We start from the raw sequence: 23,254 nt of genomic DNA on the forward strand, positions 1-23,254 counted from the left end.
ACCGAGCCTGAACTCGATTTCCCAGCAGGCTGCGCGACGGCCTGGGAAACGGGGCAAGATGGAGGAGGCTGAGGAGGGTGTTTCGGAGCCGGCGGTACCCTCCTCTGCCCCAATTTCATTTACTTTCAGTCGCACGTCCGCCCGCAGACGACTAGCAGAGTCTGGAGATGGTGCGGGTGCGGCCCTGGAGGAGAAGGACTTTTTGCGAACCGTGGAAGGAAGGGAACTGCACAGGTGAAGTGTCGGGTCTTCCATCTCTAAGGGACTCTTGAGGAGTGGGTGCCGGCGGGAGTCCGAGTTGCTGTCTGTGTTGACAGTGACCTGGCTAGCCTGAAACGTCGCCCGAGGATATTATTGGAGGGAGTTTACAGGCAAAGTGGGGGAACCGGGTCCTGAGGAGTCGGGAGAGACCAGGAAAGTATTTAGGACCCCGATCTGAGAGACGGGAAAGCGAGAATGACTAGTGTCCTAAGCGTTGGGGCTTCTCCGATATGGGCAACTGGTGTGGACTGAACATACTTTGGTTTTAAGTTGAGTTTAGTCAAGAATCAAACAGGGGGCCAGGTGGTGGCGCACCTGGTGAGCGCACACTTTACAGTGCGCAAGGACCCAGGGGGAAAGCTTCACGAGTGATGAAGCAGTGCTGCGGGTGTCTCTCTATCTCTTGTCTCCCCCTGCCCTCTCGATTTTTGGCTGTCTATTCAATAAATAAAGATAATTCCCCCCCCCCCCCAGATAATTTTTTTAAGTGGGGTTGGGCGGTAGCGCAGCGGGTTAAGCGAAGGTGGCACAAAGCACAAGGACTCTCGTAAGGATCCCGGTTCGAGCCCCCGGCTCCCACCTGCAGGGGAGTCGCTTCACAGGTTGTGAAGCAGGTCTGCAGGTGTCTGTCTTTCTCTCTCCCTCTCTGTCTTCCCTTCCTCTCTCCATTTCTCTCTGTCCTATCCAACAATAATGATGTCAATAGAAACGATAATAATAACCACAACAACGATGAAAACAACCAGGGTAACAAAAGGGAAAAAATGGCCTCCAGGAGCAATGGATTCGTTGTACAGGCACCGAGCCCCAGCAATAACGCAGCACGCAAAAAAAAAAAAAAAAAAAGTATTCAATTGAGGACTCAAGTCCAAGAGGAACTTGAATCTGGGAACAGTCTGTATATTATTCTAAGAAAAAAAGATCCAAAGATTGGGATTGGTTGTAGAGTGTATACGACACAGGAGGTTTCACTTCATGCTTAAGGAATTCTACGATCTAGTGACAGTTAAATAATGTTGTTCCTGACTCTGTGATCTCTGCATTTTATTTTATTTTATTTTATTTTATTTACCAGAGCACTGCTCAGCTGTGGCTTATGGTGGTGCGGGGGATTAAACCTGCACCTCGGGCATGAGATTTTCTTTTTTTTTTAAAGATTTTATTTATTTATTTAAATTTATTTATTTACTTGCCCTTGTTGTTTTTCATTGTTGTTGATGTCGTCGTTGTTAGATAGGACAGAGAGAAATGGAGAGAGGAGGGGAAGACAGAGAGGGGGAGAGAAAGACAGACACCTGCAGACCTGCTTCACCGCCTGCGAAGCGACTCCCCACTTGCAGGGGATCCTGGGGCTCAAACCGGGAGCCTTATGCGGGTCCTTGAGCTTTGTGCCACGTTCCCTTAACCTGCTGTGCTACCGCCCGACTCCCAGGCATGAGATTTTCTTTGCATGACCATTATGCTATCTCCCCCACCTGGTAATTTTCTTTTTTAAAATTATCTTTATTGGATAAAGATAGCCAGAAATCTAGAGGGAAGGGGGTGATAGGGAGAGACCAAGAGACAACCTGCAATACTGCTTTACCACATGTACCTTTTTTTCATTTATTGGATAGGGACAGCCGGAAGTTGAGAAAGAAAGGGGTGATAGAAAGGGAGAGAGACAGAGAGACGTCTGCAGCCCTGCTTCACCACTCACAAAGCTTGCCCCTTGCAGCTGGGGACCAGGGGCTCGAACCCGGGTCTTTGTTGCTTTACCACTTGTGAAACATTCCCCCTGCAGGTGAGGACTGGGACCTCGAACCGGTTCCTTATGCGTTGTAGTATATGCGCTCAACCAGGTGCACCACCGACCCGGCCCCTTATTTTCTTTTTTGATCTACCCCATGATCTCCTTTTAGGAACTGGAGGTGTAGTGTTACAGACCTAGGGGTGGGCATCATGAATTTGGTTATTTGCCCCTGACGACTGGTGAAAAGCACGTTTCCAGTCACCATTCCCCTGCTCCTTCACAGAGTCAGGAGTTTTGGGATGTGGCACCTTCACCGAACTCGATGCACTAAGTCCTGACTTCTGGCTCACCCATATGTCCACAGATACAGTGGTTTCCTACTGCTGTTTTTTTCTTTGATATTTTGTTTTATTTATTGGGGGTATTACTGGTTTATAGTCAACAGTAAAATACAGTAGTTTCTCCAACAACGACGACATCAATAATTAACTACAACAATAAAACGACAAGGGCAACAAAAGGGAATAAATAAATAAAATAAATATTAAAAATATATAGTAGTTTGTACATGTGTACTGTTTTTCAGTTTTCTACATAACAATCCCCTCTAGGTCCTCATCTGTTATCATATTCCAGGCCCCTCCCACAACCCCAGAGTCTTTAAATTTGGTGCAATACACTAGGCTGATTTCTTTGACAACTCAGTTTCTCTTTTTTTATTAAATGTTTATTTATTTATTCCCTTTTGTTGCCCTTATTGTTTTCTTGTTGTAGTTATTATTGTTGTCATCATTGTTGGACAGGACAGAGAGAAATGGAGAGAGGAGGGGAAGACAGAGAGAAGGAAGAGAAAGTTAGACACCTGCAGACCTGCTTCACCACATGTGAAGCGACTCCCCTGCAGGTGGGGAGCCAGGGGCTTGAACCAGGGTCCTTGCGCTTTGCGCCACCTGCGCTTAATCCGCTGCGCTACCACCTGACTCCCTCATAGTCTCTTTAATACTGGGAATGAAGCAACTGATGCATATTAGAGGAGGGCAGCGTCAGCTGGCTTGAGGAAGAATCTGGAAAGAATGGGGCTGGGTGGTAGCACACTTGGTGAGCGCACACATCACAATGCACAAGCACCCAGTTTTGAGCCCCTGGTCCCCACCTGCAGGGGGAACCTTTGTGAGTGGTGAAGCAGTGCGGCAGGTGTCTCTCCGTGTCTCTCCCTCTATATTTCCCTTACCCTCTCTATTTCTGGCTGTCTCTATCCAATAAATAAAGATGAGAGAGAGAGAGAGAGAATCAGAAATCCAGGAGGCTGGTCTGGAGCCTGAAGCTGGGAAGAGTTTGGGTTAGAGGTGATTCAAGGGTCAACGGAGAAGTCTTGGAAGTGGTTCCTGAGATACACAGAGTTCAAGACTGAGAACACATTTGTCAGAAACACTGGCAGTTGAGTTGGAGTGGGAATGGGGTGGGTGGGTGGGGATGGGGTGGGTGGGTGGGGAGAATACAGGTTCATGAAGGATGATAAATGACATAGTGGGGGTTGTATTGTTAAATGGGAAACTGGGGAATGTTATGCATGTACAAACTATTGTATTTACTGTTGAATGTAAAACATTAATTCCCCAATAAAGAAATAAATTAAAAAAAAATCTGCTATTAGGATCATAGAAAAAAGGGGAGGCTATATATAAATACAGATAGTTATAGAAGTAATAGTCAGCCTGTATCTTTGAGCTTTGGAAAATGTTTGCAGTTTCCAGTGGAGAGAGTGGGGACACAGAACTCTGGTGGTACAAACAGTGTAGAATTCTGCCCGTTACCTTGTAATTTTGTAAATCAATATTAAGCTGCTAATTAAAATTTAAAAATATATTCTACCACTTAAAAAAAAAAGAGTTGGAGTGGGGAATGGCGAGCCCCTTGGGAGCTTTCTGGCTTTACTGTGTGCGACTCAGGTTTGAGCCTATTTCCCACTGCACTGAGAGAAGCTTTGGTGCTGTGCTGTCTTTACCAAGTTTCCTCCGTATCTCTCTCTCTCTCTCTCTCTCTCACCAAAAATGACAGCCATAGCACTTGTCAAAAATAAAAAAGAGGGAGCCGGGTGGTAGCGCAGCAGGTTAAGCGCACGTGGCGCAAAGCGCAAGGACCAGCGTAAGGATCCTGGTTCGAGCCCCCAGCTCCCCACCTGCAGGGGAGTCGTTTCACAGACGGTGAAGCAGGTCTGCAAGTGTCTGTCTTTCTCTCCCCCTCTCTTGTCTTCCCCTCCTCTCTCCCTTTCTCTCTGTCCTATCCAACAACGATGACATCAACAACAACAGTACCTACAGCAACAGTAAAAAGACAACAAGGGCAACAACAGGGAAAATAAATAATAAAATAAAATTTTTAAAAAAGAGACAGAGTTGGGGTATGTGTGTGTAGAGGGAGGCTCCAAGCAGGGGACTCTGAGAGACACAGCAAGAGAGCCAGACCAGAGACCGTGGGACTGGGGGTATATTGGACTCGTGTCTTGTGTGTTTTCTCTGCATGGACAAATAAGACTCAGAACCTACTGACCGCGCCACTTTTCCAACTTCATCCCAGTGTGAAACCCACAGAAGCCCCCAAGGAGCTTGTGATTCCTCTGATCAAGAATGCCTGTCGTAGGCAGCCAGCAACCCAGGCCCCTGGGGCATCCACAGACACAGAGGTGGATGGGGTCCTGTCACAGGCTGTGAAGGAACTCATTGAAGGTGAGTGCCCACCCTCTGCTTTGTCCCAGCTGAAGAAGCGGGGGTGGAGGTGGAAGGACAGGGTGGGACATTCTCATAACATTCTCACCCATTCTTCCTTAGAATCCAAGAAGTCTCTGGACGAGAGAGAGAACGCGGGTATCGACCCCACACTTGCTATTCCCATGATCCAGAAAGGATGCACTCCCAGCGGGGAATGGGCAGACAAAGAACCCCAGGCTGATACAGTGAGCTGGCCCCTTACCCTCCTGCCCCCGCCTTCCTTTACCCTTTCCGCCAGACTTGTCTCCCTGCATACTGCAGGGAGAGGGGGGGGGAGAGTGTGTGTGTGTGTGTGTGTGTGTGTGTGTGTGTGTGTGTGTACACACACATGCGCTGGAGGCCCACTGCCCATCCTTTCTCTCTCCCTTCCTTTCTGGATGGATTAATGAATGAATCCAGATCCCGAGGCATGAGGAAGTACTTGGATTCCGGCAATTTTTGAACGAGATCAGGAGCAATGGGACAGGAAGTGGGGGACTCTCAGGGCAGACTGCCTGGAGCATGTGAGGGAGGACACCTAGGAGACTTAAGGTAGCTGGAGTGGGCTGAGTGAGGGGAAGAGCGGTGGGTGAGGTCCACAGTGGAAGGGCCAAAACAGATGGCGCCTTGAAGACCACTGGAAGGACATTTGCTCTTACTCTGAAAGAGATGAGAACATGGGGAAGGCTCTGGGCAAACAGGACGCAAGACAAGGTGGCCTCTGGTTGCCGTGACAACAGGCCATCAGGCAAAGGAGGCAGCAGTGAGGTCAGCAGTTCATCCAGAGAGTATGGAGGCTCAGGCCAGGGCGATAGGAGTGACACCTGGAAGGACAAGGAGCCTTGCTTGCCTAATTAATTAATTTGAAACAGAGAGAGCCAGAGCCTCACTCAGGCACATACAGTGCCAAGGATGAAACTCAGGACTTCATGCCTGAGAGTCCAGGACTTTATTCACTACACTGCCTCCAGGGCCCCAACTGAACCCTTTTGTTGAGTCATTTCTGGGGCGGCTGGAATGCTTTAAAGACCTGAGGGAGGGGCTGCGAGATGGAGCTCCTGGGAAGGCATGTACCTTACCATGCATGAGACCCTGGTTCAAGCCCCAGTGCACGGGAGGACTATGGCTCGTCTGGGCCGGGTGAGCTCTGTAGATGGAGTAGTGCTGTGCTGTCTGTCTTCTCTTCCTTTCTTTTTTATTTTTTAAAAATATTTATTTCCTTTTGTTGCCCTTGTTATTGTTGTTGTTATTGATGTCGTTGTTGGACAGGATAGAGAGAAGTGGATAGAGGAGGGGAAGACGGGGACAGAAAGAGAGACACTTGCAGACCTGTTTCAGTGCCTGTGAAGCGACTCCCCTGCAGGTGGGGAGCCGGGGGCTTGAATCGGGATCCTTGTGCCGGTCCTTGCACTTTGCACCATGTGCGCTTAACCTGCTGCGCTTCCGCCCGATCCCTCCTGTCTTTATTTTTTGAAATATTTTCTTTATTCATGAGAAAGATGAGAGCGAGAGAACCAAACATCACTCGGGTACAGAGGGAGAGACAGAGAGACACCTCCAGCACTGCTTTACTACTCACAGAGCTTTCTCCCTGCAAGTGAGGATCAGGGGCTTAAACCAGGGTCCTTGTGCATTTGTAACATGTGCACTCAACTGGGTGCACCACCTGGCATGTGCACGCTCCTCTCCTCCTCCCCGCCTCCCCAGCTCTTTCCCTTCCCCTCTTTTTTTTCATTAATTATTATTATTATTGTTATTATTTTTGCCTCCAAGATTATTGCTGGGGCTCGGTGCCTGCATGATAAATTCATTGCTCCTGGAGGCCATTTTTCCCCTTTTTGTTGCCCTTATGGTTTATTGTTGTTGTTGAATAGGACAGAGAGAAATCGAGAGAGGGGTAGAAAAAGACACCTGCCCATGAAGTGACCCCCCCCACGCAGGTGGGGAGCCGGGGACTCGAAAGGGATCCTTACGCCGGTCCTTGCACTTTGCACCAGGTGCGTTTAACCCGCTGCACTACTGCCCGGCCCCCTTCTCCTCTGTTTTTAATAATGATTTAGGAGACAGAGAAGAAGGAGAAAACCAGAGCATCACTCTGGCAAATGTGATGTCAGGACTCAAAACTGGGAATCACATGTTTGAGATATCAATGCTTTATCCACTGTGCCATGTTCTGGGCCACTTTATTATTGTTGTTGTTGTTATTATTTTGTCACCTCTGGGGTTTCACCACTCGGAGCTAACTTTTTTGGAGACAGGGAGGTGGAGAGGAGAGAGAAAGAGAAGCTCACAGCACTGATGCTTCATACAGTGTGGTGGGGGTCAGACTTGAACTTGAGTCATGCACATGGTAAAGCAGTGTATTGTCCAAGGGAGCTATTTTGCTGGCCCCTACTTCTCTTTCTAAATAAAAAAGGATTTTTTGGGGGTGGGGCTAGGTGGTGGTACACCTGGTTGAACACACATGTTACAGTGTGCAAGGACCCGGAGTCTAAGCCCCAAGTCCCCACCAGCAGGGGGGAAGCTTCACAAGTGGTGAGGGAAGTCTGCAGGTGCCTCTCTTCCCCTCTCTACCTCCCCCTTCCCTCTAGATTCCTCTCTGCTTCTACCCAATCAAGTAAAGTAACTAAAAATATATGTTTTAATTTAAAGATTGTGGGACTAGTGATGGAAGGTGATGAAAGGAGAGGTGTGTACAGATGAAACTCAGAAGAAACTCCCCTTGAGCCCCACTTTTCATGGTGGTTTTGCGGTGTTTCTCTGGGGCCCATTTCTCCTGTACCCTGTTTACTCTTTCAGTGAACTATTCCACGAGCCTTCAGTTGTTCTCTGGCTTCTTTCATTAAAAATTCTGTGGTAGCGCAAAGACTGGTGTAAGGATCCCGGATGGAGCCCCTGGCTCCCCACCTGCAGGGGGGTAGCTTCACAGGCAGTGAAGCAGGTCTGCAGCTGTCTATCTTTCTCTCCCCCTCTCTGTCTTCCCTGCCTCTCTCCATTTCTCTCTGTCTTATCCAACAACAGTGACAGCAATAACAACAACAATAAACAATAAGGGCAACAAAAGGGAAAAATAGCCTCCATGAGCAGTGCATTCCTAGTGTAGGCACTGAGTCCCAGCAGTAACCCTGGAGGCAAACAAATTTCTGTGGTGTTGGGGGGTCAGGTGGTAGCAGGCGGTGACACACCGGGTTAAGCCCACATGCCACAAAGCCCTCGGACTGGGCAAGGATATATAGCATAATGGTTATGCAAAGAGACTCACACCTAAGGCTCTGAAGGCTGAGGTTCAATACTGTAAACAATAAATGAGTACAATAAACCAGAGCTGAGCAGTGCTCTAGTAAGAAAGAGAGGGGCGGGGAGGGAAGGGGGGAAGAGGGAGGAAGGGAAGACTAACTCATTCTCAGTACCCAGAGACCCATGCACCGATTCTGGTTCGAGCCCCTGGCTCCACACTTGCAGGGGGGTCACCTCACAAGTGGTGAAACAGGGCTGCAGGAGTCTCTTATCCTCTCTCCTCCTCTTTCTGTCCTATCCAATAAAATAAAATGAAAAAAGAGGCCTCCAGGAGCAGTGGACTTGTAGTGCAGGCACTGAGCCCCAGCGATAAACCTGGAGGCAAAAAACAAAAAAAAAATCTGTGGTCATGTTTATTTATTTATTTATTTTTAAATATTCATGCATTTATTTATTCCATTTTGTTGCCCTTTTTGTTTTGTGTTGTAGTTATTACTGTTGTTATTGATGTCATTGTAGTTGGATAGGACAGAGAGAAATGGAGAGAGGAGGGGAAGACAGAGAGGGGGAGAGAAAAATAGACACCTGCAGACCTGCTTCACCGCCAGTGAAGCGACTCCCCTGCAGGTGGGGAGTCTGGGCTCAAACCTGGATCCTTATGCAGGTCCTTTTGCTTTGCGCCACCTGCGCTACCGCCCGACTCCCTATTTTTATTTTGAAAGGGCTTTCATTAACTCAGCCATCCTATTGCAGCTTTGGCCTCTTCTAAAATGTTCTCTCAATAGCGTGGCCTTCCTGCATCTCAGATTAGTCACCGTTCCATCCATCCTTCCTTTCACCGCTTTTGAAGTGACCCCCCTGCAGGTGGGGAGCAGAAGTGAACTGGGATCCTTATGCCAGTCCTTGCACTTTGCACCATGTACACTTAACCCACTGCACTGCTGCCCACCCCCCCTTTTTTTTTGCCACCAGGGTTTTTACTGTAGCTAACGCGGTGCCAGCACTGTTGTTCCTGGCGGCCAATTTTTCCATTTTATTGGATAGGGTAGAGCGAAGTTGAGAGAGGAGGGGGAGACACCTGCAGACCTACTTGTGAAGTGTCCCCAGTGCTGGTGGGGAGCCAGGGGCTCAAACCCAGGTCCTTGTGTTTATGCTGTGTGAGCTTAACCAGGTGCACTACCTCCTAGCCCCTTCATATAAAAATCTTAAAGTGTCGTCCTTAATTCACTTAAAAAAAATTATGGGGGGTCGGGCGGTAGTGCAAGCGGTTAAGCACATGTGGCGCAAAGCACAAGGACCAGTGTAAGGAGCCTGATTCAAGCGCCCGGCTCCCCACTTGCAGGGGAGTCACTTCACAAGCCGTGAAGCAAGTCTGCAGGTGTCTTTCTCTCCCCATCTCTGTCTTCCCCTCCTCTTTCCATTTCTCTCTGTCCTATTCCAACAACAACTACATCAATAACAATAACTACAACATTAAAAAACAAGGACAACAAAAGCAATAAATATATAAATAAATATATTAAAAATTATTATTATCTTTTTTTTAAAGTTCTTGTTTCTTTTTTTAATATTTATTCCCTTTTGTTGCCCTTGTTGTTTTATTGTTGTAGTTATTATTGTTGTTGTCGTTGTTGGATAGGACAGAGAGAAATGGAGAGAGGAGGGGAAGACAGAGAGGAGGAGAGAAAGATAGACACCTGCAGACCTGCTTCACCGCCTGTGAAGCGACTCCCCTGCAGGTGGGGAGCCGGGGTTCGAACCGGGATCCTTATGCCGGTCCTTGTGCTTTGCGCCACCTGCGCTTAACCCGCTGCGCTACAGCCCGACTCCCAAAATTATTATCTTTATTTATTGGACAGAGACACCCAGAAGTCTAGGGGGAAGGGGGAAATGGAAAAGGAGAGAGAAAGAGAGAGACCCATACCCCACCCCAGTGCTCCCTTTTCCATCCTTCTGCCTTCCCAGCTTTGTTCTCAAAACTCACCGCTTCCTGAGCCAGGCAGATAACACAACAGGGCCTCAGAGGACTTGTACTCGATCCCCAGGCCCCTAGCACCACTGTGCTAGAGCTGAGAAGTACTCTGGTAGGAGAGAAAAAAACAAACATCCAACTTGATTGTGTGTTAAGCGTGAATTATGTATCCGTACAGCTGTGCTTTATATATACTCCCAAACAGCAGGGGATTCAGTCTGTTTTGTTCAATTTTTCTCCCCCCAGCACCTAGAACAATACCTGACACAGAATACATGCTTTAACGATGTTTACTGATGGCCAGTAAATGAGGAATGGGAAGAGAAGATCAAAACTCACCCCATTGGGGGCTAGGGAGACAGCATCATGGTTCTATAAAAAGCCTTCCATTACTTGAGGCTCCAGGTGTCCCAGGCTCAATTGAGCAGTGCTCTGCTTTCAAAACAAAACAAAATCTCACCCCCTTGAGTGACCTGGGAGTTTGCACACCAAACAACAGAGTGCCAGATTTGCATGTATGAGGTCCTAGATTTAATCCCCCTCATCCAGTATGCCACAGTGATGATGCTCTGGTTGTTTCTCTCTCCCACCTCCCTCTTATTAATAATCAACTGACTCATGCCCCTGGACGAGGTACAGTGGGAAGGGTGTTAGCCTCTCAAACATGAGGTCCCAAGTTCACTCCCTGGTATCGCTGTGCCCAAGCAATGCTCTGATCTCCCCCCCCATTTGTTTTAATTGAATCTTTTTTTTCCAAGTCAATCTTTTTAAAATGTATTTATTTTCAATGACAGAAAGATATACATAGAGAGCAACCAGAGCTCTTCTCATGTCTGGCTTATGGTGGTGCTGAGGATTGAACCTGGGACCTCAAGAGTCTCAGGCATGAAAGTCTTTTGCAGAATCATTATGCTGTCTCCCCAGCCCCCGTCCCCCCCTCCTCTCACCTCTATTAATAAATAGTTAAAAAAAAAACAAGTCACAGGGGCTGGGCGGTAGCGCAGCGGGTTAAGTGCACATGATGCAAAGCGCATGGACTGGCTTAAGGATCCGGGTTTAAACCCCCCGGCTCCCCACCTGCGGGGGTGGGGGCGCTACACAGGCGGTGAAGCAGGTCTGCAGGTGTCTATGTTTCTCTCCCCCTCTGTCTTTTCCTCTCTGTTCTATCCAACAACAATAGCAATGGCAACAATAATAACAAGGGCAACAAAATGCAATAAATGGTCTCCAGGAGCAGTGGATTTGTAGTGCAGGCACCAGTGATAACCCTGGAGGCAAAAACAAACCACCAAAAAGAACAAGTCACCTCTGTGCTGATTGGCTGCATCAAGTAGATGTCCTTCAGAGGACCCAGTAGATGACAAGCCTGACTGTCCTTCCTCTCCCTGGACTATAGAAGCCTGAGGAAGCTGATTACGAGGCAGTCCCCGTGGAGGCCTACGGGCTGGCCATGCTGCGGGGCATGGGCTGGAAACCTGGCGAGGGCATCGGCCGCACCTTCAACCAGTAAGTCCTAGGGTAGGGACAAGGGTACAGGAGACAGGGTAATGAACAACACATTCCTCACTAAGAGCCACCCAGGTGGGGTGAGAGCAAGTGGCAGGCCACGCATAGGACAGTGGTCTCAGTAGTCCGCACCATGTAGCCCAGACATGCTGTGTTACTCCTAGTGATGAAATAGACTCATGGAGCATTTCTCAGATAACATCCCCTTTGTTGAGAGATGTATGGCTGGGCCGGTGAAATAGCTCACTTGGATTTGAGCTCAGCCCTCAAGGAGACTTCAGCGCTGTGGTCTCTTTTTGCTCTCTCCACCTCCCTCTCTGCCTTTCTATTTTTATCCACAAAAAAAAAAAGTTGACCTTCTGGAGGCCAGAATGATGATAGCTCACCTGGTAGCATGCCTGCCTTGTAATATGTGCAGTCCAGAGCCAAGCCCCGGCATCACATAGGCGGTCTTATGGCAACAGAGGAAGCTTTGGTGCTGTGAGGTCTCTCTTCTGTCACTCTGTCTCGCTATCTGAATGAGAAGATGGCCTGGGAGCAGTGAAATTATGCACGTGCAGGGCCCCAGCTCCACACACATAAAAAAAAAAAAAAGCGACTTTCTGGGTCTCAAATACCTCATTTGAACATGGGAATAATATTTCCTAACTGAACTCCCAGGTCACTTAATGTTGCCTACATTAAGTGAAACTATACACACATCTAGCGCTCGCTGTCAGCCCTTGCCCTGGATAAGTCTAGTCTGTAAACATTTGCTGTGATCATACAAGTCTACGATGCAGTCCCTCCTCTGCACCTCTCAGCTCTGGAAAATTCTCAAAACCAAACATGTCATCAGCCTAATGTGTCCTGAATAGACCCTGAGCAGTTCTCTGTTTATCCTGCCTGGTGTGAATAATTGTGTGATTTCCCATGTAGAACCGTTAATGAATATGTTTTGGTTAATGGATCTGCCTCAGATCCCACTGTAGATGCTTTGTTATAGATGGTATATAATGTGTTTTATTAAGCATGTTAAGTTGAACCAAGTAAAAACTCCACTTCTATAAGTTAGAAACAATCCTAATGTGAGATCAGAAAGGATATTCAATATCCCAATAGGATGGGGGGCGGGGAGCGAGCAAGATGGGGTGGGAGACCACTCCATCTCCTCTCCAACAAACTGGCATTCTGTGCTCTCTGCAGAGTGGTGAAGCCCCGTGTCAATGCACTGAGGCCCAAAGGGTTAGGGCTGGGTGCCAATCTGGCCGAGGTCCAGGACCTAGCCCCCCCTGGCTCACAGCGCCTGCTGAAGACAGATGAGCAGGAGAAGGACAAGGAAGACCAGCCCAAAGGACTGGTGCCTGGAGGAGCCGTGCTGGTCCTTTCTGGTCCCCACCGAGGCCTTTATGGGAAGGTCAGGAACCAGGCTGCTTCTGGGGTCCCAGGGAGGAAAGACTGGGGTAAGGGTCAGAGGGAGGAAGAATCACATTCGTGGTACAAAGCCTAGAAGTCTGGCCCTCTGTCTGCATTAGGTAACTCAGGACTACTTGTTGGACCTCTCGCAGCTTCAGTTTACAACTGAAAGGCAGAGAACGTCATAGGCCACATGTACCTGAGGATTAAATAGATTAGCAACCCAGGAGGTGGTACAGTGGATAAGGTGTTGGATTCTCAAGCATGAGGTCCTAAGTTCAGTCCCCGGCGTCACTTGTGCCAGAGTGACGTTCTGCTTCAATCTTCCCCATAACGAAGTCTTTAAAAAATAATTAACGATTTAAATATATCCTGGGCTGGCAAAATAACTCACTTGGATAATGTGGTGTTTTGCCATGTGCCTAACCCAGGGTCAAACCCGCCCTCCCACTGCACTAATGGAAGCTTTGGTGCTGTGGTCTCTTTCCAATTTTCCCCTCTGCCTCTCTGTCTCTACCTAAAAAATGAAAAGGGGAAAACATATATCCAAGTCCCACTGTCTGTTGGGGGCGACAGAGACCCCAGGCCTGTTGGAGGTAAAGGTGTTACTCGGTTTTGTCCTAGTAATAGGGGTGAGATCCACTGAACCCTAACCTCACTTCTCCTCCTCACTGATCTAGGTGGAAGGCCTCGATCCTGACAATGCCCGGGCCATGGTCCGCCTGGCTTCGGGGAGCCGCGTGGTGACGGTTAGTGAGTACTGCCTGAGGCCCATCTCCCAGAAGGAATTTGATAAAAAGTCCTCAGATCCCAGTGAGTGAGCCTCTTAGCTACCTGTGGAAGTGGGAGAAGCATCCTGGCGAGTGGTAGAGTCTGTCTTGGGCAGCGGGTGATAATTGAGACTTGTAGAGGGGGAGGGGAGCAGCTTGCTGGCTGTGTGTAACTTCTATTCTGAGGGGCAGGAAATTAGAACTAGAACAAGGATGAGGGATTTCTTGCGTGTGATTAAAAAAGCTGACCAAGAGGACTGGGGTAGAGAGCATAATGGTTGTGCAAACAGACTCTCATGCCTGAGGTTCCAAAGTCCCAGGTTCAATCCCCTGCACCACCATAAGCCAGAGCTGAGGCAGTGCTCTGGTAAAATAAATAAATATTTTAAAAAGAAAGCTGACCAAGAGACTGGGACTAGAGCTGGGAAGTTGGCTCAAGCCACATGGGTGAAGGCGGGGGAGATAGTGTAATAGTTATGCAAAATACTTTCTTACTGGATTTACATAACTGATGATGGAGGAAGGCTTTCCTGGAGGAGCCTGAGAAAGTTGAGAGGCCAGGAAAGAACATTCTAAGAGCCTAGGAGGTAGTTCAGTGGATAAGGTATTGGACTTTGAACTACAAGTTCCCAAGTTCATTCTCTGGCAGGATGAGACTTTGAGTTTTGCTCTCACCAGTCTCATTATAAACAAATGTTTGTTTTTATTTTTATTTTATTGTTTTTTTTCTTTTCTTTCTTATTTTTATTTTATTGTTATTAGTGGTAGTATTTTTAACCAGAGCACTGTTCAGCTCTGACTTACGGTGGTGCAGGGAATTGAACCAGGGGCTTTGGAGCCTCTGGCATGAGAGCCTGTTTGCATAACCATTGTGCTAGCTACCCTCCGCCACAAACATTTTTTTAAAGGAAAGAATTGGGGCCAGGTGGTGGTGGACCTGGATAAGTGCACATGTTTTACCATGTGCAAGGACCCAGGTTCGAGCCCCCGCTCCCCACATGCTTGGGGGACATTTCATGAGTGGTGAAGTATGTCTGCAGTATGTCTCTTTTTCTCTCTCTATTCCCCCCCCCATTTCTCTCTGTCTTCCCAAAAATAAAAATAGAATTTTGGGGACCGGGTGGTGGCGTACCAGGTTGAAAGTATGTATTACGATGTGCAAGGACCCAGGTTCAAGCCCCCAGTCCCCACCTGCAAAGGGAAAGCTTTGTGAGTGGGGAAGCAGTGCTGCAGGTGTCTCTCTCCCTCTCTACCACCCTCTTGATTTCTGGCTGTCTATCCAATAAATAAAGATTTTAAAAATTTTTAAAAAAAAAGAATATAATTTTAAAAAGTGTAGGGGGTGGAAATGGCCACTGGAAGCTGTGAATTTGTAGCGTCAACAATGAGCCCCGGCAATAACCCTGGTGGCAGGAAAGAAAGGAAATCAGAGAAGGGAGGGAGGGGGGAAAAAGAAAATTTTAACAACCCAGGTTAAAAAACATGCTAATGTAGAACACTCTGGCAGATGGAAAGTTGCCTGAGGCTGAAGTACAGCCTGGGAACAGAGTGAACAAGATTCTGAGTCTCTTCCCTGGTTCTTCCCCACACACTTGAACAGGCCAGGTGAGCAGAAGTTCCTCAGGGGATCAGAACGGAACAGCCACATCGAAGGCCCAGCGGGGTCAGGAACTCCATGTTCGATGGGAGGACACAGAGCGGAAGCGGAAACACCTTCCAGACCGGTGGGACCCTGGATGTCTGGGTAGAGGGGGTGGGGCAAGGTGAAGGGGTGTCAAGAGCTCCTGGCAGTGGGTTAAGACAAATGGCACAGGAGCTCCCAGCGGTCAGACTTAAGGCAAAGCTGGGTGTGGGGAAGCGACAGAGAATGGCACTGAAGGTGGATTTTGCAGCTTTGGCAAAGTCGGGGTGACCTGACTCTGTCTGTGAAGGTCTAAGTGTGGTGTCACCCCCTCCCCCAGACACAGTAGGCCTGCAGCCAAGATGGGACCGGCGGTGGCCACCCACAGTCAGCACTGGTTGCACAGAGACCTCCGAGTGCGGTTTGTAGACAAGCTCCACAAGGGTGGCCGGTATTATAACACCAAGGTAAGAACCCCACATCCTGGGTTCTCCTTCCCCAGGGATTGCTCCTCCTCCCCCCCCCCCCCGTCTGTAGTGTTCTCACTTTTTATTTACTTACTTATTTATAAAATGGAAACACTGACAAGACCATAGGATAAGAGGGGTACAGTTCCCACCACCAGAGCTCCGTATCCCATCCCCTCCACTGGTAGCTTTCCCATTCTCTATCCCTCTGGGAGTATGGACCCAGGGTCATTGTGGGATGCAGAAGGTGGAAGGTCTGGCTTCTGTAATTGCTTCCCCGCTGAACATGGGCATTGACAGGTCAGTCATACTCCCAGCCTGTCTCTCTGCTTCTCCAGTGGGGTGGGGCTCTGGGAAAGCAGGCCTCCAGGACATATTGGTGGGGTTGTCTGCCCAGGGAAGGCTGGTTGGCATCATGGTAGCATATGGAGCCTAGTAGCTGAAAAAGACTTAACATTATAAAGCCATACAAATTGTTGACTAATCATGAACCTAAAGGCTGGAATATTGCAGAGGAATATTTGGGGTCTCTGTTTTGGAAATAGTAGGTCTATTTTAGGTATATTCTAAAAGGCCCATGACTTGATTAGTTTTTGCCTGAGCCTGACATCTGATATGCAGGTGGACCCAAGTTATTGTCTGGGGAGATGATGTCATGGCTGGAAAAGGAACAGAAAGCTGGATCAGGGAAAAGAGTAGCTCCCAAATATGGGAAAAGTATATAAGTATTATTGACTGTAAACCCCATCGATTTGATCTGGAGCCCAGTGTTCTCATTTCTCCCTCATCCTCTGCCCAGATGACCATCGAAGACGTCCTGAGCCCAAGTACTTGTGTATGTAAGACGGATGAAGGCCGGATCTTGGAAGGTAAGGCTGGGGGTTGGCCCCGGAGTCTTTATTCATGAGACCGATGAAAAGGTTGCTCAACTGGTAGAACACTGAGCCTCCATACCTGAAGTGGCCAGTTCAGTCCTTGGCACCCCACATTACTAAAGTGATGCTCTGGAAGCAACCTGAGGGGCTGGGTGGTGGCGTACCTGGTTGAGCGTATGTTACCATGCGAAAGGACCCAGGTTCGAGCCCCTGGAGCCCCACCTGCATGGGAAAAGCTTCACGAATGGTGAAGCAGTGCCACAGGTGCCTCTCCCTCTCTCTCTCACCCCTCCTCCCTCCTCTCAACTTCTGGCTGTCTGCCCAATATGCAAATAAATAAAAAGAAATTTGAAAAAAGAAGAATAACTTGGGGGGACGGTGGCACACCCCGTTAAGCGTACATAGTACTAAGTTCAAGGACCCGAGCAAGGATCTGGGTTCGAACTCCGACTCTCTACCTGCAGGGGGCACGCTTCATGAGTAGTGAAGCAGATCTTCATGTGTCTATCTTTCTCCCTCTCTATCTCTCCTCCTCTCAGTTTCTCTCTGTCCTATCGAATAAAATGGAAAAAAAATGTCCACCAGGACCAGTGGATTTGTAGTGGCAGCACTGAACCCCAGCAATAACCCTGGAGGCAAAAAGAAAAACATAGAAAAGAAAGGAAAAAGTAACTTAGGGCTAATGAAATAACTCATTTGGTGATTTTTAAAAGAATTTATTTATAAAAAGGAAATACTGACAAAAACCATAGGATAAGAGGGGTACAACTCCACACAGTTCCCACCACCAAAACTCCATATCCCATCCCCTCCCCTGATAGCTTTCCTATTCTTTATTCCTCTGGAAGTATGGACCACCAGGGCCATTATGGGGTACAGAAGGTGGAAGGTCTGGCTTCTGTCATTGCTTCCCCGCTGAACACTGGCAGGTCGATTCATACACCCTGCCTGTTTCTCCTTCCCTAGCGGGGCGGGGTTCTGGGAAAGCAGGGGCTCCAGGACACATTGGTGGGGTCTTTTTTTTTTTTTGCCTCCAGGGTTATTGCTGGGGCTCGGTGCCTGCTCTACAAATCCACTGCTCCTGGAGGCCATTTTTCCCATTTTGTTGCCCTTGTTATTGCTATTGTTGTTATAACTGTTGTTGTTGGATAGGACAGAAATCCAGAGAGAGGGGGAAGACAGAGGGGGAGAGAAAAATAGACACTTGTAGACCTGCTTCACCACCTGTGAAGCGACCCCCCTGCAGGTGGGGAGCTGGGGACTCGAACCAAGATCCTTAGGCTGGTCCTTGCACTTCGTGTCATGCCTGTTTAACCTGCTGCACTACTGCCCAGCCCCTGGTGAACTGTTTCACTATGTGCATAACCCAGATTGACTGAATCTTCTATGCTGTGGTCTCTTTGTGCTCCTCTCTCTCTCTCTCTCCTCTTAAAAGAAAGAGAAAATGTTAAAAAAGAAAAAAAAACAACAGTTCAAGTGCCCAATCCCCATCTGCAATGGGGAAGTTTCACACGTGGTGCAGCAGGGCAGGTGTTGCTCTCTCTTTCTATCTCCCTCTCCCCCTTTCAATTTCATTCTGTCTTTATCAAAAGGAAAGACGGGAGGGAAGAGTGAAGGAAAATTGAAAAATGGTTCAGGGGCCAGGCGGTAGTACACCTGGTTGAGTGCACACTTTACAATGTGCAAGGACCCAGGGTCAGTCCCCTGGTCCCCACCTGTTGGGGTACAGCTTCATGAGTGGTGAACAGGGCTGCAGGTGTCTCTCTCTCTCTCTCTCTCTCTCTCTCTCTGTCTACCCCTCCCTCTCAATTTCTCTGTCTATGTCCAATAATAATAAGAAAAAAAAATGGTTCAATACCCAGCATCACCATAAGCCAGAGCTGAGCTCTGGTTCATGTCCTCTGTCTGTATTTCTAAATAAAAAAATCAATAAAATATTGTATTTTATTTTATTTTATTTTAATTAGAGAGATGCAGAAAGACACAGAAAGAAATACTAGAACACAGATTTCCAGACGGTGGCACACCGGGTTAAGCACACACAGTACGAAGTACAAAGATCCCAGTTCAAGTCCCTAGCTCCCCACCTGCACGGTGGTCACTTCACAAGTGGTGAAGCAGGTCTGCAGGTGTCTCTCCCTCTGTATCTTCCCCCCCCCCCTCAATTTCTCTCCTATCAAAAAAAAAAAAGAAATACTAGAACACTGCTCAGCTCTGGTTTGTGGTGGTGTGAGGATTGAACCTGGGACTTTGGAGCCTCAGACATGAGTCTCTTTGTGTTTTTATTTTTAACTGTGAATGCAAGTTTTTATTGGCCATATATACAATTTAAGCTATTAAACTTTGTACAATATTTACTGTTGTTGTAGTTTAGTCGTTAATTGTTGTTATTAATGTCATCATTGTTAAATAGGACAGAGAGAAATGGAGAGAGGAGGAGAAGACGGGGGGTGGGGGGGAGAAAGATAGACACCTGCAGACCTGCTCCACCGCCTATGAAGCGACTCCTCTGCAGGTGAGGAGCCAGGGGCTTGAACCGGGATACTTACAGTGGTCCTTTGCGCTTTGCGCCAGTGCGCTTAACCTGCTGCACTGCCAGCTGACTCCCACATGACTCTTTGCATAACCATTATGCTATCTCCTCCACCATTTTATATATATATATATATACACATATATATATATATACACACACATATATATACACATATATATATTTTATTTTTTTTAACAAGAAAGAAAATTTTTAAAATGGCCACTAGGAAAGTTGGATTCATCATGTAGGCATTGAGCCCCAGGAATAACTCTGGTGGTAATACAAAAATAATTATGTTGAATGTAAAACATTAATTCCCCAGTAAAGAAATAAAAATAAATAAATAACATAAAAGAATGTTGTCTTGAAGTCAGGAAGTAGCTCTACTGGTTAAGTGCAGGTGGCACAAAGCGCAAGGACCAGCGTAAAGATCCCAGTTCAAGTCCCTGGCTCCCCACTTGCAGGGGAGTCGCTTCACAAGCGGTGAAGCAGGTCTACAGGTATCTATCTTTCTCTCCCCCTCTCTGTTTTCCCTTCCTCTCTCCATTTCTCTCTGTCCTATCCAACAACTATGACAAAAATAATAACTACAAAAATAAAATAAAAAACAAGGGCAACAAAAGGAAATAAGTAAGTAAAGTTTAAAGAAAAAAAGAATGTTGTCTCAGGTCAGAAACTTTGTTCTACACAAAGACTGGGGGGTGGGGGGTGGGGGCTGGACAGAGCTCATCTTTATTTTCAGTTCCTAGCAACCTCTAACAGAACCTTAAAAGCTTTAGTGGAATGTTTCCTTTTCATAAAAAAAAAATTTATCCTGGTTTGAGCCCCCAGTTCCCCACCTGCAGGGTAGTCGCTTCACAGGCAGTGAAGCAGGTCTGCAGGTGTCTATCTTTCTCTCCCCCTCTCTGTCTTCCCCTCCCCTCTCAATTTCTCTCTGTCTTATCCAACAACGACAACAATAATAGTAACACGAACAATCATAGTAACAACAACACCGATAAATAACAAGGGCAACAAAAGGGGGGAATGGCCTCCAGGAGCGGTGGATTTGTGGTGCTGGCACCGAGCCCCAGCGATAACCCTGGAGGCAAAAAAAAAGAAAACATAATAAATAAATAAATAAATATTTAAAGAAAATTTTAAAAAGCTTCAATGGTGGCGATTATGTAAGCCTCACTTTCTCACTTTCCCCACCCGTGAAATCAGCATGGGAATGATTTGTTTCTCCTCCTCATGACAGGTGTCTTGTGTGTCATGCTCCCAGTGTGGGGCAGGACTTTCTCGCATGTCTGTTAGCACCACCACCATTACCGCCGTACAAGCCTCCCTTCCTCCTAGTTAGAGCTACAAACTAATCTGTCAGTTTCCTCACCTGGTCAGTGGTTATCAGTCACCCCTCCCCCGTCAGCAGGGCGCAGAGGGACTACAGGGAATGTAAGAAAGGCCATTCTTTTTATTTTATTTTCATTTATTTGAACATTCATTTATTTTTAAAATTAATGATTTTTGCTTGTTGGATAGAGGCAGCCAGAAATTGGAAGGGAGGGTGGTAGAGAAGAAGAGAGACGGAGACGCCTACAGTACTGATTCACCACTCACAAAAGTTTCCCCCACAGGTAGGGATCAGGGGCTCAAACCTTGGTCCTTGTGCATTATGACACGTGCACTCAACCAGGTGCGCCGCCACCCAGCCCCCTATATTCATTTATTTATGAGCAAGATATGAGGAGAGTGAAAGCAAACCAGATATCCCACTGTGCATATGCCGTTGGGGATTGAACTCAGTACCTCATGCTTGAGAATCCAGTATTTTATCCGCTGTGCTCCCTGCTGGACACTGCTGATTTTTTTAAAATTTTATTTATTTATTTTTATTTGTCCCCACCCCTTTTGTTGCCCTTGTCATTGTAGTTGTTATTGTTGTTGTTGTTGTCATTGTTGGATAGGACAGAGAGAAACGGAGAGTGGAGGGGAAGACAGAGGGGGAGAGAAAGATAGACACCTGCAGACCTGCTTCACCACTCGTGAAGTGATCCTCTGCAGGTGGGGAGCCGGGGGCTTGAACCGGGATCCTTACCCTGGTCCTTGCGCCACCTGCGCTTAACCTGCTGCACTATCACCGGGCCCCCTAAAAATATTTCCTTTGTTTTATTTCAATAAGAGAAAGAAAGATACAGAGAGAGACCAGAGCACTTCTCAGTCTGGTTTATGGTGGTGCAGGGGATTGAACCTAGGACCATGAAGCCTCAGGCATGGAAGACATTTTCATAACCATTATGCTGTTTTCCCTGACCCTTATTATTATTATTATTATTTTACCAGAACACTGCTCAGTTCTGGCTTATGGTGCTGCTGGGGATTGAACCTAGGACCTCAGAGCCTCAGGCTTGAAAGGCTTTTGCATAACCATTATGCTGTCTCCCCAGCTCCTGATTTTTTTTTAAGAGAACACCTCAACTTTTATGGTAATATAAGGAATTGAACCTGGGACCCCTTGACCTCAGGCATGAGGGTCTATGAAGCTATTGTTGGTGCTATCTCCCCGGCCCAGAAAAGGCCCTTGTAACGGGCCCTTGGCCAGACCCTATTTAGATGTCACTGCCCACTTCTCATCCTACAGGACTTAGGGAAGACATGCTTGAGACACTGATCCCCAAGGTGGAGGGCAACCGGGTGATGGTGGTGCTAGGACCCAAGGCTGGAAGGGTAAGTTCCGGACACGGGACTGGGGGGGGGGGTGGGGGAGGCATAGCGGGAGTGTCCCAGGGTCTGAGTCCACCCTCTCCAACTCTAGGTGGGACGACTGTTGGACCAAGACAGAGAGCGGAGCCGGGCTCTTGTGCAACTGCGGAGAGAGAACCAGGTGTTGGAACTTCACTATGACGCAGTCTGCCAGTACGTGGGCCCCAGCGACTCGGAGGAAGACTGAGCTGGGGACCCAGACCCCTGGCACTAGTCCTGCACAGCATGGAAAGCCAGCCTGCACACAAGTGGAGAGGGGGTCATGGTTCCTTCCCTCCATTCTTGGCACTTTTAGAGTTGACCCAGAAGCCAGACAAGAACCAAACTCCATATTCCCCAGAGATTAGTCTGTAATAATAATAGTAAATAAAACTGGAAAACATTTCAAATGCCGAACTTCAAAAATATGCTTTAACATACTGGGCTGAACCGTTGACGTGAATAGAGATGGGGGCTATTCCATTTGTGAACTTTGTCACCACACTTGGGCTTCAGGAAAAGTGAAAGGAACCATCCCCTCACAAGCTCATCCGCAGGACATGTGAGAAAGGCCAGGAGGGGGCGCAGTAGATCAGGCTTTGGACTCAGAAGCAGGACTTGCCAAGTTTCATCCCTTGCATGGTATATGCTAGAGCGATGTCCTGGTCCTCTCTCTCCCTTTCCCCTCCTCCCTCTCTCATAAATAAATCTTAAAAGAGAGAGAGAATATATCAGCTATGAAATACACGCTGTAAAGCTGTAAAGTCTGGAATACCACAACACTGACCAACCTGCTGAGCAAGATTCATAGCTGTGACATAGCTTTTACTCAGTCCAGAGCAGACACTCAGAAGGAGCTGGGAGGTTGACGGAGGGCCAGCACACACATGGATTATGTTGACACTGTTTTCCAGAGGAGCCAGTTCATGTCTGGAACCTCCATTTTCAGTTAAAACTTTGACTTACAGGGGGGTAAAAATAAAAAAGTTTTAGGGCTTGGGAAAGAACATAATGGTTCTACAAAAAAAGGACTTCCATGCCTGAGGCTCAGGTTCAGCCGCCAATACCACCATCAGCTAGAACTGAGCAGTACTCTGGCAAAAAAAAAAAAAAAAAAAAAAAGTTTGTCCATCTCGGGTTGATCTAGGTAACTATATTCTGTTTTTTATTTTGTATTAAATATTTGTTTATTACCTTCTGTTGCCCTTGTTTTATTGTTGTAGTTATTATTGTTGGATAGACAAGAGAGAAATCGAAAGAGGAGGGGAAGACGGGAGAGAAAGACAGACACCTGCAGACCTGCTTTACCGCCTGTGAAGCGACTCCCTTGCAGGTGGGGAGCCGGGGACTCAAACCGGGATCCTTACGCTGGTCCTTGTGCTTTGCAACACCTGCACTTAACCCGCTGTGCTAC

At 47.5% G+C, this 23,254-nt stretch overlaps 1 protein-coding gene across 2 annotated transcripts; it reads left to right on the top strand.

Moving 5' to 3' along the window:
* Positions 1-30: 30 nt before the first annotated feature.
* Positions 31-23,033, top strand: GPKOW (G-patch domain and KOW motifs). 2 transcript variants are annotated; one of them, XM_016190978.2, is made up of 11 exons: positions 31-234; positions 4,571-4,719; positions 4,822-4,946; positions 11,346-11,455; positions 12,641-12,851; positions 13,531-13,663; positions 15,221-15,344; positions 15,582-15,708; positions 16,508-16,577; positions 21,740-21,825; positions 21,914-23,033. In XM_016190978.2, the coding sequence occupies exons 1-11, from the start codon at positions 59-61 to the stop codon at positions 22,046-22,048; spliced, it is 1,446 nt and encodes a 481-aa protein (XP_016046464.1). In that variant the 5' UTR covers positions 31-58; the 3' UTR covers positions 22,049-23,033. The 2 variants fall into 2 exon arrangements, with proteins under 2 accessions (XP_016046464.1, XP_016046465.1); XM_016190979.2 differs by lacking the exon at positions 21,740-21,825.
* The last annotated feature ends 221 nt before the right edge of the window (positions 23,034-23,254 follow it).

This window comes from Erinaceus europaeus, chromosome X (genome assembly GCF_950295315.1).
Source record: "Erinaceus europaeus chromosome X, mEriEur2.1, whole genome shotgun sequence".
Classification (NCBI taxonomy): Eukaryota; Metazoa; Chordata; class Mammalia; order Eulipotyphla; family Erinaceidae; genus Erinaceus; species Erinaceus europaeus.